Here is a 15,891-nt window from a genome sequence, read left to right on the forward strand (position 1 = left end):
AGTCCCTGAGGCAGCAAGCGGGGTGAACTGACAGCACCATTTCTTCTGTGTGCTATTCATCACAGAAGTCACAGAAGCCACTGGGCTCCAGGGGACACTTGGCAAATCCGTATTTCAGGGGAAAGAATGCTTAAAAACTTTGTAGGCATGTTTAGTTAACAAAGGGCACATCATAAGAAAATAGTGTGGTTTTGTATTTCTCAGTAATGAGATCATCCATCAAAAGGCACCTGTTATCCGAATATCAGTTGGACACACAAAGCAGGGCCAGCCATACATCTTAAAGTCACCCATGTACCTTGCTTTTCCTTACTGATCACATCAATTCCTGTGAATATGTCACCAAAATATCTCATTAAATGCTCCTCTCTTTTCAACTTATGCTGATTAGAGGCAGTGACCCACAAAAGCTCCACTCTGTTCCAAGCAACAGAGGCACCTCATGCCAATTTACTTGTTTGTTAAGCTCTGCCTTACTTCGTTGCTCAGACCATGATTGCCTGATGTATCTTGTCATAGTTTCCATGTAATAGATGCAGGTAAGGGGACCTTGTGAAGTCAATGATTTGTTTATAGTTAATAAACCAGTTATCACCCAGCTATAATGAAGCCCAGGCACTGATTCCAAAGCCCTTCTTCCTAAACAGAAAGTCTTGCCTGTTCAAGCAGAATGCCTTGACCTCACAGATTGCTGTATCTGAAGCCTGGCTCATCTCACTGCCTTGGTTGGCTGCATCAAAACCAGTGGGCTAAGAGAGTATCTCTCAGTTTGCGACAGTAACCAATGCCAAAGTAACAGCTCTTTCTAAGCCATTCCGGTTTTATTTTCCACAAGCAAGGGGCCTTTTAAAAAGAGACTCATTGGATGACACAGGAGACAGCACAAAAAGGATCATCTGATAATCAGCTGAGCACTCAGGGCCCTTGCTTAGTCGGCAGGAGACAACAGCTCCAAGGGAAGAGTTGAGAATCGCATTGCAAATCTTTCCAAATGTAATGGCACAGAGATAACTAAGACAGCTGAGGACAGTGGCTTTGGAGCAAGGACAGCCATGGGGGATTTAACGTACCTCTTACTGTCTTGATGGTGCAAATATAGTTTGTGTTTCTCTCACTTCATCATGAGAGAGGGACTCAACTGTCCAGAGGCAGGCTTCCTTCAGCTCCAAGGCAGGAGAGAGGCTCTGCTTCGTCTCAGGGAACCTGCAGGAGCCTTGTTTGTGGGAAGCAAGCTAGACAGCAGAGATGGGCTAGGCTTCTCAGGGGACTGTGCAGAGCCTCTCCCCAGCAGGCACCGGGGCTGAGGCTGCAGAGGTCCCACCATTCGCTGCGCTTTTGTAAGGTCTTGGGACTGGACAGCCAAGAGCTGCCAGTGTGATTCCTGCAATGTCAAATGGACCCCGGTCAGCAGGCATGGCAAGTTGTAGATACTCTAAACGGCTTCCTCCTTTCTCCACGTTCTGCATCTCCTCCACAGAAAAGAAAGCTGGGGTGAGGATGATTGCCTGGGTACATGTGCATTTGGTTTTCAGGTGTGTAGGCATCTGATGTGAGCTTTGTCTTGTGAATGGCCTTGATTTACAAACAACCTAGCAGCCTCTCAAACCTACTTGATGCCTGCAGTCCTGCTCAGTTCCTATCGAAAACCTAAGCATGACCACAGCCAGGAATATATGTGCTTTTATTTTGATGTTTCACATGTAATCTTGCCTCAGCTTCTCCTGTAAACATTTGCCTCAGCTTTTTGCTGTAAACATTGGTGTATTTTAGTGGAAGGAAGGCAGTGTTTCACTTTGTTGCTGTATATTTGTTGCATTTTATTTACTCCAAATATTTGGATTCATAAGAATCTCTGGAATTCTATTTTCTTTAATTAATTTTGGGTTGTGCATGTCTGCTATGTGTGCACTTGTGGGTGCACTTACCCGTGTTCACGCGAAGGCAAGAAGTCAATGTGTATACAACTGTGTTTATACGGATTTAAAGAAGAAAATGAACTCGGAAGCATTTCAGGAGGAGTTAAAGGCAAGGAATAGAAAATTGATATGATTGTAATGCATTGTACGCATGTATAAAATTCTCAAGGAATAAATTTCAAAATGAAACAAAAGAAGTACATTCTGACTAGTAATCTTAATTTTAAAAGTAAATAGTTAAGGAAAAATTATCTTACATTAATTCAGACTGTAAAACAAAGACATTGACATAGAAGTTAGAAACAGAAGAACCAACAACCTGAGTGCAGGGACACTTGGTTCAGTGTTTTTATTGTGACAGTTCCTCAGGAGGACCACGTTTCCAAAGCCACCAGATGTGTGTGTGTGTGTGTGTGTGTGTGTGTGTGTGCGCGCACTCACGCGTGCACATGGATGGATGCACCATCCATGTGTGTGGCCAAAAGATACCAGGCGAATGTTTCAGAACCCTTCGAGCTGGAGCTTTAGGCGGGCCTGAGTGCTAGGAATCACATCCGGGTCCTTTGGAAGAGCAGGAAGTACTGCTTGCCCCAGAGCATCTTTCCGCCCCACCTTGAACATTCTCATGGTGCTTTGGCGATTGAATTTGTAGGTCCAGGCACCTACAAAGCTAGTGCTATGATCTTGACACAACATGGAACAGAAGGGAAGACACCATTAAAGAAGGTCCCCAATTCTATGCTACAAATACAGTGCATCAACCCTGACCTAGAAATGGGAGGACTTGCAAAAGAGGAAGCCTTACTTCAATCAAGAAGAATTTAAATCTAGCCATTTCCTGCTTCCCTTTCTTCCTTCTAACTACTTCCACACACACCCTTATTCTCTCTAAAATTCATGGTCTAGAATAAGAAACATCTTAAAGACTTTTTAGTCTCTTTTCAGACCATATGCTAAATTCTTACTGTACAATCCAAAATTGTCTCCTTTTTATTACAGACTTTTTATGAGCAAAGTTATTTCTTTACATTCTAGCCTACCCATGATAGATACATATATTGAGACAGACCAACACTCGTGTAATGATTTAGGCATTTATGAAGCACACAAGGATCCCAGAGCTATCCTTTTCTTTAATTGCATCTTTTGCAGCTCTCTGTGGTTTCAATGCATTTCCCATCTTAGATCTTCCTGATTCTTTAAGGTTCCCTCTATCCCCAGCAGGTGATCCTCACCAGAAAGCCTGTTGCAAAGGTTTTTAATAAGAGCTATTATTTTTGATAAGTACACAAAAACAGATATAGAGACAGAAAAGAAGCAACCAGCTTTCAGATATGTAACTGCCCCTCAAACCCAAAGGAGAAAATGAATTTCACAATGACCTGCTACAATGAAATAATGGCAATTACGTCATTGAGATCTTGTGAAATGCCTGTTTTGTTAAAAGATCCCTGACTATACAGATAAATCTGTGTTATCTAAGAAAAGTATCAGGAAATAAATGGAAGTCTTCCGTAGGTGATGTCATTCATGCATGCATTTCTGTGGGTCCATATACACCTGTGAGAATAATGTGGGATGGAGTATGGAGCTGGGTGACACAGTAGGAGCTTTTTTCTGCTACTGATTCTGCCCTGAACGCTCAGCTCTTCCTCATTCCCTGAAGAATACAGTGGGAACTCTCTTACGAGATCCGGCAGAAAGAACATTTGATAACACCAAGAGCTGATACTGTTTATAAGGCCTGGGACTCTTTTAAAACATGAATCTTTACTTTCCAGACAGTTCTATAACTTTTATATTAAAAAAAAAATCTTCTTAAAGGGTTTCTCACCATCCTAATTCATAGCTATTTTACAACCCTGGAAATGTTTTGATGTTAGATTTGGGTTGAGCATGGTTGGGTATGCAGTAAAAATAAAATTTGGTTTCCTCACATTAGTACTGTAAAACAGTTAACTATAAACAGCATTTCACATTAATAATATATTACATTGAGAAAGCAGATTATATGATATATGCAGAGCATATTTCATTGCATGCTTTAAATATTCATGCGCAAAGAAAAAATAAATAGGGCATCTACCACAGTGTTCACAGTGTCGTTCTGGGAAGTGGGGTTATAGGCTTATTAGTCTTCTCTGTTTTCCTTTTCTGCATTTTGTAAGCATTAGAAAATAAATGTAGACTGTTCTGGAAGGGAGAAACTCTTTTAAGATTCATTTTTAAAAAGCTTAGGCAGCTGAGAAGTTTGAGATCTACTGACTGTATAGTTAAAAGTCTGGCTTATGCAGTTTAACACAGTGGCTGCTGGCCTGAAGTGGCTATTTTAAATCAGATGTAACTAATTAGTTCTTCAGCCGCACTAAGCACAGCTCTTCATTAACAGCCTCGTTCTCATCACCAGAAAAAGTACTACTCCACATCCCATGCAGAAAGAGGATTACTATGCTCTGGTTACCAAGAACAGAAGCTAGGCCAGTGTTCAGTGACACTGGGGCGGACCCTGCCCCTTCACTGCAGACACACTCCTGTTCAGCAGTCAGTCTGGTATGTCCTGTTTACCTGTGGCCTTCCAGCTAATGAACTCAGGGAAGAATGGCTCCCAATGCATAACTCAGCCTCCATGCCACAATTATCAGCGTCCCTACCCATATCCGGCCCAATTTAATTCATTGCAGCCCTCAGACAGTTAGGAGAGTGCGCCATGTTGTGTGTGTCGGAATCAGCCTTCATCTTCCAAACCAAATGACGGAAACGCCCTTTATCCCTCTAGGGAATATTGAGGAGCCTAAATAAAAAGGCATTTTGGGTAGAGTGTTAGCACAAAGGAAGGACATGGTTGCATCTATAACATCAGAAAGTTCTTCCCACAGACAGCTGTGCTTTGGTTGGGTCTTGATGGCTGAGTGTCCAAGTCCACAAATCAGTGCTTCAGTGTTCTCGTTTCCCATCTTTCCAAAGGAGGGAACTTGTGGGCTTTCCCCATCACTGTGGGCAAATACCTGACAGAAACAACTTCGGAAGAGGAACCCGCTTCAGCTGTGGTTTTGGAGGGATTTCAGGTGGGAGCAGCTTTGTCCATGGCGGCAGGAGCGTTATCCTGCAGACGATTAGCAGAGAACTCAGGCCAGAAACAGAAGCACATCTCAGAGTCCCTCCAGGACAGCCATTCTCAGCACCCAGGGAGGCATAGCAACGAGCAGCAGACATGGCCACTGGAAGAGGAAGCTGAAAGCTCACATCTTGAACTACAGACAGGAAGGCAAGACCATGATCTCTGCAAGCCTACCTCACCACCCCTAGTGGTGAATCCTTCCAGCAAGGCCACACCTCCTCATAGTGCAACCAGTTAGGGATCAAGTCTTCAAATGCCTGAGGCTCAGGGGCATTTCTCAGTCAAACCACCATGGGGCCAATTGTTTAAATCATAAACCTCTGTAGACTTTAGATTCAATCTACAATGGAGATCAAAACCCATTTTCAAAATGCAGTTCATATCTAAACAAACTTTGTTCTTATTCACATAGAAATATCTATGTTCAACTTCCTGAATTTGGACTGGCTTTTTTGTATTTCAGGCATGGCTCTATGCATGAGAAATAATTCTAAATCTTCAAGTGAAATAAAGCATAGTATGATTTTAACATTTCATTTGAACACATAAAGTCTTATGGTTGAATGGTTATTTTTTTTCAGCCAACTGTCTATAAATGTTTGAACAGAAGTTAAAAACTTGGAAGGGCCCTGTTCTAAATAAATATCATCCTTGTATTTTCCCAGATGCAATGCTCCTGGTGGCAGAGAGGCTGGAAGGACCCTTCAACATTGAGTCCGTCATGGACCCAATAGACGTCAAGATCTCTGAAGCCATCATGAACATGCAAGAGAACAGCATGCAGGTGTCGGCAAAGGTACTTCCTCCGTTCATAGTTTATCTCCTCATGCACGCACATCGTACAGGTGAAGTTACCTAAGCATGGAGTGATGACATATGTGGGTAAGGATGACAAATTCTCCCATGCTGCCAGACAGCTTTCTCTGTCGGACCACAAATTTGCTCCTTCGTTTAAAATGTATAACAAAATGGCATTGAGAAGGGAAGTAAGTTTTTAGTTCACAGCTACTCAATCATGACAAAATTATTGGTTGCCTGAAATTTTCAGTAAGCTCCAAGGATGGCTGGGTAATCCCACACATGTGTGAGCAATTTGGGGGGAGTATTTCTTTCAGTGTATGAAATTTCTATACACCTTCATTTTGTCCTCTCTCCCAGAACATCCAATTATATCATCAGCTGTGCACATGAGCCCTGTGCAGTGTGTGTTGAATGGTAAATAATCAAACACCGCCTTTGACTTCCTTTGAGGACACCTGTAGAGCCTCCATTAGTGAGCCTTTTCGGGGGAAATGTTCCTTTGTATGTAAGAGCTGAAGGCAAAAGGTATCAAAGTCTCATAAATCATGTGAGACAGAGGTCCTGAGTCTCGAGCTGTGAGCACGGATGCCAGGCTCCCCGTTGTGCTTGTGCTCACCCAGCTGGCGAGGAGCAGGACCACCTTGTGCAAAGTGGGGAGGTCTGCAATGGGGCTCTAACCTACACTTTCATCACCTCCTCTCCACAACACTGACGAGGGCACAAAGACCCTCTCCTCTCTCTACCTGCATCGCCATGACAACCTCATCTATCTCAGCCCATCTATCTCAGGCAGGGGGTTGGCGTTGCCACCAAAATGTCAAGAGTTACATGATCACTTATTTTGTTTGTTAGAGTGCTTTGTGGAAGAAATTTCAAATATAGTCAAGGAAAAGGGAAGAAATGGATGCCCAGAGAGGGAACCTTGAGCTTTCACCAGGCCTCCACAGCTGACATGAATCACACTGTAGATGTACTTCTCAGTGTAACCAGGAGGAAGCTGGCTCAGAAAGACTCTGGCCTGCATTTCATTCTCTCTCTGGGAGTGACTGAGCCTGGAGTTTTCTGGGCTTGATTCTGGGCTTTAACAAACCTGAGGTACCAGGTAGAGAAGGATGCTTGAATCACCACCAACTGTTGGAAAATAGCACATCTGGGGCTTTCATAAAAGGCTGTTTTCTTTCTTTGCTGTAGAAAAAAAAAAGGAACTATCCATTCCTCTCAAATCCATCGCCTAAAAACCAATTAGAGTTGTTTCAAGAGGCCTCATAACCCAGCAGTGCTGAGGTAATTGGGGGCTATGTCTGTGGAAGTTTAAAATAGCCCTCAAGGAGGGAACATACAAAAAAATATGAACAAAAGTATCTGTGACCTGAGACCATCACTCACTTCTCAGAAGTAGGTGTCTGTTTCCATTGTGCATGCTCATGTTCAAGCCGGGAATTCTTTTGCTTTTTAATTCATCAAACTATTTAGTAAATATTTATCAGCAGTGCACAGTGGACGAGGCTCAGTAGGCATACCCAACGCCATCTTCAGTAGGAAAGTTCGGCACAAAGCTGAGGGACCAAGATGTAAACAGACGAACAGCATGATAGCGCACCGTTATAGGTGCGGTGAACAAGTCCCCTGTGCCCCGCTGACTGGGACTGTTTCCATGTGAAGTTTCTGCTGCTTGATTTTTCAAGAGTCACGGATAACATCCTCCTGGTCCTGCCTCCTAAGTCGCTTGACTTCCCTTCTAAAAGCCCCTTAAATCTGTCCTTTATTTAGTAGTCAAAGTATTTGAGAACATAAACAAGGCCATGCACCCCTGCTTCACCCTTTAGCAGCATCTCTTACACCTGGACTGTAACCCAAGGCTCCCAGGTCCTGTGTCTCCCTGCTCTCCCTACCCCAGCCTTTGTGCCTTTGCTGATGGGCTCCGCGTGTTTGCTTTGGTTTGGTTTTCCTTAGCTTCTTGTGGCTTCCTTGGCCTCTGCTGTTCCTCCTCCTGCCCCTTTCAGTAGATCTCTCTTGTGAGTCCACCCTGACAGTCTGTCACACACTAGCAATGAGCATGTCTGTGGCACTTGCTTCCTAATGGCCTTCTCCCGACATTAGCCACGTGGAACATGGATCACTGCCGCGCATAAACAGTGGGCAATGCTTGCAGAATTGATTTCAGGGATAACGGAGGGAGGGAGACAGGGTAGGGGGGGAGGAGGGAGGGAGGGAGAGTATGGGGGGAGGAGGGAGGGAGACAGAGTAGGGGGAAGGAGGGAGGGAGACAGAGTAGGGGGGGAGAAGGGAGGGAGGGAGACAGAGTAGGGGGGAAGGAGGGAGGGAGACAGAGTAGGGGGGGAGAAGGGAGGGAGGGAGACAGAGTAGGGGGGGAGAAGGGAGGGAGGGAGACAGAGTAGGGGGGGAAGGAGGGAGGGAGACAGAGTAGGGGGGGAGGAGGGAGGGAACAGAGTAGGGGGGAAAGGAGGGAGGGAGACAGAGTAGGGGGGAAGGAGGGAGAGAGACAGAGTAGGGGGGAAGGAGGGAGGGAGACAGAGTAGGGGAGGAAGGAGGGAGGGAGACAGAGTAGGGGGGGAAGGAGGGAGGGAGACAGAGTAGGGGGGGAGGAGGGAGGGAGACAGAGTAGGGGGGAGGAGGGAGGGAGACAGAGTAGGGGGGAAGGAGGGAGGGAGACAGAGTAGGGGGAAGGAGGGAGGGAGACAGAGTAGGGGGGAAGGAGGGAGGGAGACAGAGTAGGGGGAGAGGAGGGAGGGAGGGAGGGAGAACACTCTAGTAGGTAAACTCTGAAGAACTTAGAAGAAATCAACTGTTTTAGTCACTTTTCTATTGTTGTGAAGAGACACCATGGTCAAGGCAACTTATAAAAGAGAACATTGGGAAACCAATAGAGACAAACAACAACAACAACAACAAAACTGAGCCCAGGGGGTCCTGAAGAGAATGATACCCCAACTAAGAACCATTCATGGAGAGGACCTAAAACCCTGGCTCAGATGTATTCCATAGACTCAGTTTCCAAGTAGGTTCCCTGGTAAGGGGAGCAGGGACTCTGTCTGACATGAACTCAGTAGCAGGCTCTCTGATCACCTCCCCCTGAGGGGTAGAACCTTGCTAGGCCACAGAGGAAAACAATGCAGCCAATCCTGATGAGATAGGCTAGGGTCAAATAGAAGGGGAGGAGAACCTGGGGGAGAGGCATAGGAGGAGAAGAGGGAGGGAGGGTGGGGTTTTTGTTTTTGGTGTGTGTGTGTTTGTGTGTGTGTGTTGAGAAATCTACTCTTATAGCAAATTTCAAGCATGTAGTAGATTATTTTAAAGTGTAACTTAAATGAAGTCTTCTACCATAAAATTCTCAAAGAGGTCAAAGAGATGGGACTATTTTTATCAGCAAAATGTGAATGAGACATTTAGAATTTACTTAACTGTATCATAATAGTACTGTTGTTTTAAGAATTATACTTAAAAGTGACACATTTTGTGAGAAATGCCACAATCAAGAAGAAAAACACTACAGGGCTGTATGGTTACACTCATGACATGAAAGCATGCAGTCGGGAGGGCGTGAAGTGACAGCATGATAGATGGGCTTGCAGTAGAAGAGTGAATGTGGGAAGCTTAGCAGAGAACAATGAACAGAGGGAGTTGTAGAAAAGGAGAGAGCGAGAGAGGGGTATACCTAGCCTCTCCAAGAAAGATTAAGTATGTAAAGAAAGCTCAGTGGCCTTCTGGAAAAGTTAACAAAAGATAAAGAAACGGAGATACCAGCTGTGGAAGACCTAAGGCTGATTGTTTTCTTTTATGATGCTTATTGCTCTCCAAGATAAATTCCAATTATGTTTTTCTTATCCAGTGTATCATTTATTTCTTCCATTCTTTCCTAGAGTCTTAATAGTACACACACACACACAACTTTAAGATATGTCTTTCCCCAAATGTTTTCATCATATCCAGAGGAAGGAGGTCTAATCTTTTTCTGCCTCATACCTGAAGCTGTGAATGACAGTTTTACAGACTAATGGAAAGGTCTGTTCTCATCACGTTGGCCAGGCCCCTGTCCTTCCAAGCTCTGTATGGCTCTATCCAATCCTCTTTATTCTTCTATTTAGCCCTCAGAGAGGCAGTTAGGAGTAAGTTACAAGATACCTTTTAAAAATACATTGACTGTGCCAACGTGTATAATTAAGTTATAATGTGTTTCTGTAAGTGATGGCACTGATTTAAAACTCTAGATTTCTTTGCTCTCTGTGCAATATTTGTATGTGCGTATATGTTTTTTAAAGGATGGAGACTGCAACAGGTTAAAGAGGGTTTTTTTTTTCCTTTTGAGCAGAGAATCGCCAAATAGCAAGGAGAGCCATTGTAGTTGCTATGGGTTGAACCCTGACTGTATCCATTCAACAAATACCAGAGCATGCTTCGTGTACAAGGAACACTGTAGAAGAGAGACAGTGCCCTTGCCTTGCTGACACAACCTCTTTCTATATGCCTTATTCATATATTTACTACAAATCCTCCCTGAAATCTTGTAAAGCATCCATTTACTTGTTTATCGGAAAGGAATGTTAAATTTACAGAGATTGAATAGTTAGCCTGAGGTCAAACAGCAAGTGGCAGAGCTGCATACAGCCAGATCTGTCCAGACGAAAAAGGAGAAGCTTTCCCAGCATGCCATGGTTTCCTCTATAAGCATTTCCCCGCAGGACCAAATGTGATTAGTACTAGAAGAACCAACTGCACGAGTGGAGTCAGCCTGCCGCACTCTGAGGAAGTACAAGCAGCTAGTCCGGCTGCAAAGACATCGTTACCTTCTGCAGCATCATCGTCCCCATGAGAGACAAGGAAGAACTCTTGATGGTCCCCTGTATCCCAACCAAAGGAGAGCAGTTCAGAGCTGCACATTGGTGGAAATTCCCCCAAGGAAAGGAAAGTCTGAATAAAGTTTCTGCCTTTGAACTTCATATTTATTGATAATCTCCCCTCCTTATCCTCTCAGGGAAGATAAAACTGATTTCACTAGATATCATTTAGCTATATTAAGAATAATTTAAAATCTAACCAAGGAAGATTGGTTTGTCAGATACAATCTAAATTGAGAAGGAAGACTTATTAAGTTCCAATTGAAGCCATCTATTCAATTAACAGCTATTATAGATGAGTATAGAACCCATTCCAGAAGAGTGAGACATCCTTACAGTACTTAATCTTATCTAGACAATTCTTCCTGAAGACCAAAACACCTACAAGAGCATGAAAGAGAATAGAGCAGCTTGTGTCTCTAGCTAAAAGCTATAAAACCCTCTTTCTAGTAGAATAGTCCTTAGTTTCACGAGTGTTGCTTCACCAACGGTGCAGGGTTCTTTTTTCCAGCATCCAGCTTTCCCTTCCCATCTCCCTTCCCTGTACATTTTCTGTTTTAGGTAATTAGGAATAAATGCTATTTTTATAATTTAATGGTAGAAATATATTCTTTTCAGTTGGAGAACATTACCTAGAATCTATCTTTTTACTCCAGCGGTGTCTTCTCTTTCCTTCTCTGGGGACTGTGTATTACCTGTGCCCTCTTAAGGCAATCATAGTATTTTTTAACTAACTTTTTATTTTTTTTACATTAATTACATTTAATTCACTTTGTATCCCAGGTGTAACACCCACTCTCCCTCATTCCTTCCCAATCCCTCCTTCCCTCCCTCATCTCCTCACATGCTCCTCCCAAGTCCACTGATAGGTGAGGTCCTCCACCCTTCCACCTGATCCTAGCTTATCAGGTCTCTATTAATATGCTATGGTTATTTTTTACTTCCTTTCTCCCAGATAGTGTTCTAAATTATTTGAGGACAAGAGTTTCACCTTATTCATTCTTCAGTTCTGCAGAGAACGTTCTTAGTATGCCACATGTGGAAGAAACAGTACGTTTTGCTTGCTTGAGGTCACAGTGTGAAAACAGCACCAGGAAGACTTCAACAACAGGGAAATAGTATCTTAACTTGCCTTGAAGGTACTCTGATTTCTTCAAACATGGCAGCAGTTAATGGGTCAGAGCTGGACACCAGATAGACCCAAGACCTGGTGTTACCATTTTTGTGATTTGGGCCAAACCACTTCTCTGTCTAAACTCAACTAACCGATGTTCAAAATGAAAGCCCGAATACAACTTACAGGTTGTTTAAACAGACCAGCGATACAGGGCATGTAAAGTGTTTAGCATGGAGCATGTCAAGACCACTCGTGAAAGTTAAAGCTCTTGATTGTTACTGAAAACAACTGTGATATGTAAATTCTGAAGAGTTTGGTACTATGGTCTTAATTCATCCAGGACAGTCTACAGGCTTAAACTTAACTTCTAAGAGCAGAAAATAGCATCTCCACATCACATCTGATCCTATGCATGTTTGATTATTTCCAATTAAAAGTTCCCACCTCAGGAGAGGCAGGATCTAAATATATGTCTTTGGAGATGCTAAGGTTTCGGGGACCGTATCAACAACCTGATTCTAGTCTGTGCGTCTTGCCTTTACGAAAACAATGATGTTTGTGGAAATTGTGGTGGCCTCTGCCATGGTCACATTATTCTTAGCTTGTTCGTGACTGGATAGTTGGGTCCCTCCCACATGATCCCGAGAAAAAAGCAAAAGGCCACACTATTTACAAAGCTTTAAGACCAATGATTTTCCACAACTTGCTTTCAGTTTTGTTTTGAAGGAAAAGAGCATATTCTCAGTAATTCTAGACTTTCAGGTTTTCTCTGATTATTTTTTTTATATATATTCAAACTTTTCTTTCAATTCTCACATGCAACATGGCACTGAGACTGGCAACCTTGAAACACCTTGCGTTTTTGTTTTTGTTTTTTTTTTTTTTAATTTCTTCTTCTCTGTGCAGAAAATCAGGATGTGTTCTATCGCTCTTTGTAACAGAACCAGATCTTATTCGGGGAAAAAAGCCATGGTTTTCATAATGTAAAATGAAAGCTTAAATATGCTTATTTATAAAGAGAATATTGAAGAAAATAAATTTGCACTTTCCTTATTGGGAAAAGATATTCTAATTGTGTTTTTCTTTTTTTATGATAAAGGAAAACTCTTGATTATCTTTAGCCTTTGGGAATTTATCTGGAGACTTCCACTTACTGGAAAAGGATGAGAATTATTTAATGTAGTCCACTCAAGAATGGATTAGTGGAGCTCAGTTTAAGTCAACACTCAGTGTGTCCTTAAGAGCAAAGAAAAGTCTATTTTTTTGGATCTCAGGAAAATCTTCTCACTTCTTCCTCCTCGGCAAGGATGTCTTTGCACACCCACGGACAGTGTCTGTCCATTCTCACAAATACACTGCCTTGTTTCTGGTTCTGATCACTGCTTTTCCACTAAGGAATGTGTGACCTGGTCCGACAGGTCACACATTAATGGAATCATAGCTTCGGGTAGCCTAGTTGTGTCCTGTAAAGAATTCACCTTTGTATGAAAAATTTCTACTTGAAGCGTTTGCCAATTTCCTTGGTGTAAATACCAACATAGGGGCCGGTTGCAAACCCAGACACGATGTGTCTGAGCGGAGTGACACGCCATGTATAATATTCCTGTCACCCCCACACCCCCCCCACAGTCATATGCACACACACATACATATATATATATATATATACATATATATATATATACAGAGATAAAGTATAATTTATTTAAGTGTAAGTATATACATCTTAACTTTTGATGATCATGGTTAGCAACTGATTTACAAAATTACTAAAGATGTCCGCTAATCAGCAGTTAGAAGTCCATCCAGGCACACCACTGCTGTTCTAGCATGCATCCTGAATTCTCTGAGCCAAGTGTTCCCTGTGGGTGTTCCTGTTACACTCATAGCATTCATACTCCCTGGTCTATGTAGGAACACTCACAGGAGTAGGGACATGTCTAAGAGACATATCTGCACCACTCGGTTTTGGCCGAAGTAACAGTTGATCTGTATTTGTTGAATCATCGAGTGGATGAATGAGTCACAGCCAGGCTGGTGTGATTCACGTGTTTACTTACATCCTGCCAAGGGACCGTAAAGAAATTCTTTCAATCTTATAAACAAAGAGCATGTGAAATAATCATTTAACCAGGCAGAGAAAAGCTGGATTCCTTTTATCTCCATACACTAAAACATGCTCTGTTTGATTCCTTGAATCTCTGCCCTCTGCTCGTTTGGAAAGGCTATCAAGACATCCTGCAGTCCTGCAGTGTAAGGAATGCAGAACCTTAAAAAAAAAAAAACCTTCTCAAGCCAATGGAAAGAATTTGTTTTTTATTGAAGAAAAGATTTTAAGAAGTATGCAGTACATCTGACAGATATCCTGGAACCAAGCTGTTTAAGCCTTAGAAGTAAATTGTTTAAACCTTAAAATATACATGGCAGCCAACTTTTGAAAACTCAAAGCCAGTAAAAAGTGACCAAAACAAAAACTGATGACTTGACTCAGCTCAGAATCCTGAATTCTCTTACCAGGATGCAGAATCCATCCAGGGACTTAGAACTGCTAGAGAAGTTGGCCGGGAGCCACAGCAATCAATCTTTAAGGGAAGAAAAACACGAGTCAGGGAAAAAATGGGAAGAAAGATGATGAGAGAAGAGAAGAAAGACAGGAGGACAGGAGCAGATGCAGAAAAGAGATTGTTCGGAAATGATGGGGTGAGAAGCCGTTCCCTTTGGAGAAGACAATCCATGAAAAGACTAGCCAACATAAATAACAGGGAAAAGCTGGGAACTTGGAACATTTGTGTCATTAATCTAATGATTTTAAACCAAAGAAAGAAATATTTATCAAAATCCTTAAGTTGTATTCAGGTGTATGTATCTTAACAGGTTAGCAGAAAGCTGGGAGGAACCAGAAATAACTATCTATGAACTTAACCTCTAGGGAAGAGTTGATTTATTGGTGATCTGTGGCTTTTCTTGCTACTAACTTTGATGAAACGTTTTTGGAGAGTATTTCAAGCTACTCACATTCATCGACACTGATAAGTAAATATCCTCGTGCAAATACATTTCAGTCAGCACTTCCGCTTTGAAGAATTACTTTATTTTTTACTATGTGTCTGTGTGGGAACAGGCACAGATGTATGCTGTACCCACGGTGGCCTGAAGAGAGCGTCAGATGCCCCGGAACTGGACTTAGCAGATGGCTGTGAGCCGCCTAGGCGGGTGCTGGTAACAAAACTCCGGTCCTCTGCGTCAACCGTGTGTCCTTAACTACCGAGCCATCACTCCAGAGCTGCCACACTGAGAAAAGGCCCTCAGCCCTGCGCGACAGCTGGATGACACCAGCAGACAGAGGGTGCTGCTGCAGCAGTGAAGGGGTGTGGCTGGCCAGAATTTTGACCAGACAATAATGATACTGGGAACAGCAGCTTTGAAAAGAGTCCAAATCACCTACCATTGTTGTAACCAATGCCATTGACTCAGCTCTGAACCAGTCAGTCTCCCTCCAATCCACCCACGGTTTGCATCCTTTAGTTTTAGTTATCCACTGCCCATTGCTGGCCAAAAAGCTTAAAGTAAACATTCTGGAAGTAATCAATTGGCAAGTTTTAAATTGCACAGCACTTTCGGTAGCATGATGACGTTTCCTGCTGTCCTCCACCATGACACCAGGGACATGAATTAACCCTTTCTCAGTGTATCTAGTTGTACATGCCAATTGCCTGTTAGGTACCTCACAGGCATCTTCACTGTAGAGTGACTGTCACCATCACAATGATCACACTCAAGGAACTCTTATTCAGAAATGGCCCCAAAGCATAAGTGTGGCAATGCCAGCAAATTGAATATGTCAAAGATGAGCCATGAAGTTCTAATTTTAGAAGAAAAAGTAAAAAAATGTCATAGCTACATATGAGGACAAAAAAAAAATACTCTTGACAAGATTTAATACTCCGAAGTATCTGGCATTCTGTGACACTTTCGGAACTACTGTAGGCATACAGCCTGGGGCTCTTAGCTTAGTCTAAGAGCCAGAGAGCCAACATGACTGCATTATAAGTGAGATCTTCCATTTTCTAACTGAATTATTAA

The 15,891-nt window shown here is 42.8% G+C and overlaps 1 protein-coding gene across 2 annotated transcripts in view; it reads left to right on the top strand.

Annotated features, from left to right (window-relative positions):
• Nucleotides 1-15,891, top strand: part of Gpc6 (glypican 6) — a 1,064,885-nt gene that overhangs the window by 949,199 nt on the left and 99,795 nt on the right. For both annotated transcript variants that reach the window (XM_060391596.1, XM_060391597.1), the window contains exon 5: nucleotides 5,700-5,830. In XM_060391596.1, the coding sequence (XP_060247579.1) occupies nucleotides 5,700-5,830 (131 nt within the window). The remainder of the gene's footprint in view (nucleotides 1-5,699; nucleotides 5,831-15,891) is intronic.

Source organism: Meriones unguiculatus, chromosome 9 (assembly GCF_030254825.1).
Source record: "Meriones unguiculatus strain TT.TT164.6M chromosome 9, Bangor_MerUng_6.1, whole genome shotgun sequence".
NCBI lineage: Eukaryota > Metazoa > Chordata > Mammalia > Rodentia > Muridae > Meriones > Meriones unguiculatus.